General features: G+C 40.9%; 1 protein-coding gene across 8 annotated transcripts in view; it reads left to right on the top strand.

Annotated features, from left to right (window-relative positions):
• Nucleotides 1-2,743, top strand: part of LOC132160684 (R3H domain-containing protein 2-like) — a 59,111-nt gene extending 56,368 nt beyond the window's left edge. For 7 of the 8 annotated variants that reach the window (XM_059570327.1, XM_059570325.1, XM_059570328.1 and 4 more), the window contains 4 exons: nucleotides 1-55; nucleotides 407-507; nucleotides 1,152-1,236; nucleotides 1,926-2,743. The exon at nucleotides 1-55 is cut by the window's left edge and continues 78 nt beyond it. In XM_059570327.1, coding sequence (XP_059426310.1) covers nucleotides 1-55; nucleotides 407-507; nucleotides 1,152-1,236; nucleotides 1,926-2,242 — 558 coding nt within the window. In that variant the 3' untranslated portion in view covers nucleotides 2,243-2,743. The remainder of the gene's footprint in view (nucleotides 56-406; nucleotides 508-1,151; nucleotides 1,237-1,925) is intronic. The other variant, XM_059570329.1, reaches the window with a different exon arrangement.
• The last annotated feature ends 701 nt before the right edge of the window (nucleotides 2,744-3,444 follow it).

Below are 3,444 nucleotides of genomic sequence, written 5' to 3'. Positions count from 1 at the left end.
CTCGGTCCGCTGCCTCTCATCTCACAGTTCCCTCGGCCCGGTGGGCCAGCACAAGGTACACACACATACACACATACACACACACACACACACACATACCTATACCCCCCCTAAACCTAAACCTACCTCTTACAGAAAACTTGTTTGCTTTGTTACCCTTAGTTATACTGAATGTTATCAGGTGCTGTCCTGCTTGAAACGTGCTTCACAAATAGAGCTACGTGACAACCAATAGAAAGCTTTGCTGTTTGAGTTTGGCCTGGACATGATTCAGTGTTGGATTGTTTTCCTGGTTCTCTTACCAGCTGATATCAAGTCTTCAAACTCACTCATGACATCATGATGAGCTCAGGACCCACCGTGACCCGTGTGTGTGTGTGTGTGTGTGTGTGTGTGTGTGTGTCAGCAGATGGACGTTACTCTTTACTGGGACAGCCGCTGCAGTACAGTCTGTGTCCTCCTCCCATCATGCACAACCACAACCAGTCCTCCTACAGCTCCCATCAGGTACAGCCCTGAGAGTGTGTGTGTGTGTGTGTGTGTGTGTGTTTGAGTGTGTGAGAAGACGTTTCTCACAAAAATAAGTTAGTTTCTATTGTTAGTTTTAAGAGAGCAATGCATGTTCATTAATGAAATCTTTCAGTAAGTGCCAATTAACAGAACTGTTATTTTCAAATCTACCCGCAAATCTTTTTTTTTTTATCCATATTTTCCATATCCTAAATTATAAAATATTATCAGCATAAAAATAAATTTAACTGAAAAAATTATAACTAAACAAAGCACAGTTTCCCCCCTAAATCAATCATATTTCTTGGTTTAAATTTACATTGTGTCAGCATTGACATTTAAAACCATACACAGAACTCACTGTTAAACACCATGGCATCTACTTTAACAAGCATGTATGAGACTTTGTTTTTTTTTTTGGTAATACTTTTATTTTACGGTTTCCTTCAAAAAAAAAATCAGAGGTTATAAATGAAAGACTCTTAATGTTATTTTCTTCGAGTGTGCTATTAAGCAAACAAGAAGAAGTGAAATAATTTTCAAAGCACTAGTTGTTTTTTGAATGAGCCACAGTTAATTCTGTGTGCAGAACACTGAGCTGCTGTCTGCTCCATCATTCCTGGTGTGTCTGTGTTTCTCAGAGTCAGGGAGTGATGAAGCACGGAGCGCGGGGGAAAAGACAAACACTCAAATCTGCCTCTACAGACCTCGGGACTACTGACGTGGGTAAGAGACCGAACACAAACTCCTGACCAGAGTCCTTCTGCTCATTTAAACTCAGTGTGACATGAAAATAAAAAAACATCCCTGGTGATGATTGCCCAGTGCCTCTGAAATGACCTCTCTGTGCTGCAGAGAAGACATTATCTATCTCATAAATAAAGTGTGTTGTGACCAGTGCTTGTCATCTAGATTACATAATCAGATTCCAAAAATTAGTTTATTACATAAAAAAAAAAACTCATAATAATCAGATTGCAGTTACTTATTTCATTCACACAGTGGCAGTAAATTATTCAGACTTTATTCATTCCTTGTGGTTCCAACAAAGCGGTTGCCGAGCAACACACAAACGTAAACAAAGGTGTATGTTACTTTGTATTATAATTTAGAACAGCTTTGAACACAGCTCAACCAATCAGAATCAAGGAGCGGAACTCTCCGCTTTATAACATTCCATTTGACTGAAATGCTTGTAACATTGGGACATTTTGCATTCTACCCATGATGTTAAAGGGTCAATTCACCCAAAATTGAAAATTCAGTCTGTAATTACATATCCTCATGTCGTTTCAAACCTGTTAGACCTTTGTCTTTCAAAACACCTTCATTTGTGTTCTGAAGACGAATGAAGGTCTTGGTTTGGAGGGTGAGTAACTAATGACTGGATTGTAATTCTGTGTGTCTCCCTCTAGTGGTGAGTCGTGTGCTGGAGGTCACAGATCTCCCCGAAGGCATTTCTCGCCCGGAGGCTGAGAAGCTCTTCAACCAGCTCTCGCTCTGTGGTGCTAAGATCCAGTGGCTGAAGGACCCTCAGTGTCCCCGGGGCCCCGGCGGGGGACGAGGAGACCCCAGGGACCCCGCTCACCTCTACACCGTTGTGGCCGTGTTCCCAAACACCATGGCGGCTCAGAGCGCCTCCTTCAAACTCAACAACAGCGGTTTGTTCAAACTGCGCGCCACCAAAAAGAACTACGACTTGCGCGTGCTGGAGCGAGCGAGCTCACAGTGAGTCAGGAGAGAGAGAGAGAGAGATGTCAAAGAGGAAGCGATCATCCTGGTGTTCCTTAGGGATCTTTTTTATTGTTTTGTATCATTGACAGAAGAGCACATGTGACACAGAAGCGTGTGGTGTTGTGTGTATCGTATGATGCGCGCACACACACACCCATAAACACAAGCGGACGTCTTAAAGAGACAGTTCAGAGGAAAATGAAATAATTTACTCACATCCATGGCGTCTATGGAGCAGATATTTTAGAGAACGTTGCGAAAGATATGTTCAGTTCCTGTTGACTTTATGAAAGTCGATACGTACCAAAACATTTCGAGGGAAACGTGATTTACTCATCTTTCCAAACCTGTTTGACTTTCTTCTGTGGAACATGCGAGCAGATATTTTGGAGAACATTGGTAGCCAAGTATTTTCAGTTCCGATTGACTTCATGTAAATATTGAATATGGAGATCAGTTGGTATCAAAAACGTTTTGATGACCGACGTTTCATTGCCAGCTGTTTTATGCGTCTATTGTGTGTGTAGTGCATAAAAAAGAAATCCATACTGGTGTGGAACAACATGAAGGTCAGTGAATAATGACACGGTTTTCATCTCAAGTCGTTCCAAACTTGTATGTCTATGAAACATAGGTGATATTACGAAGAACGTTGGGAATCAAACCCATCCATTCTGTTGGAAATACAGTGAAAGTCAATGGGAACCGGAAATGTTTGTTATTTGGAAAAGTTTTGTCATCATTTACTCACATTCACATCGTTCCGAACCCGTAAGACATTTTTCTTCTGTAGAATATAGAAGATATTGTCAATGTTCCCATTGACTTAAATCACAATATATGGAAATACAATGAAAGTCAATGGGATACGAACGTTTTTTCAAATCGTGCTGCTTCTGAAGAAAGAAATACATACCTGTATGTGTATGTGATGACATAAATGTTTCACAAATGAGCAAAAGTTGATGTTTGACATCATATAGTCCAGATGCTGTTTTTCAGCCTCATGTGACTTAAGAAGAATATAAACCGAACTCATTGTATTCTACTTTATTCTCATTTGTGGAGCAGAGAAAGCTCAGATGTTCTTCCAAACAGAAGAAAGGAAGTCTAGTGCTGAAAGATGGTCTGGTTTAATCTGAACTGTGTCTTTAAATGCGCTCGTCTCTCCACACACTCCTCCGTCTCTGTCTCTCTTCC

Source organism: Carassius carassius, chromosome 17, assembly GCF_963082965.1.
Source record: "Carassius carassius chromosome 17, fCarCar2.1, whole genome shotgun sequence".
Lineage (NCBI taxonomy): Eukaryota > Metazoa > Chordata > Actinopteri > Cypriniformes > Cyprinidae > Carassius > Carassius carassius.
This window is presented reverse-complemented; position numbering and strand designations above follow the sequence as displayed.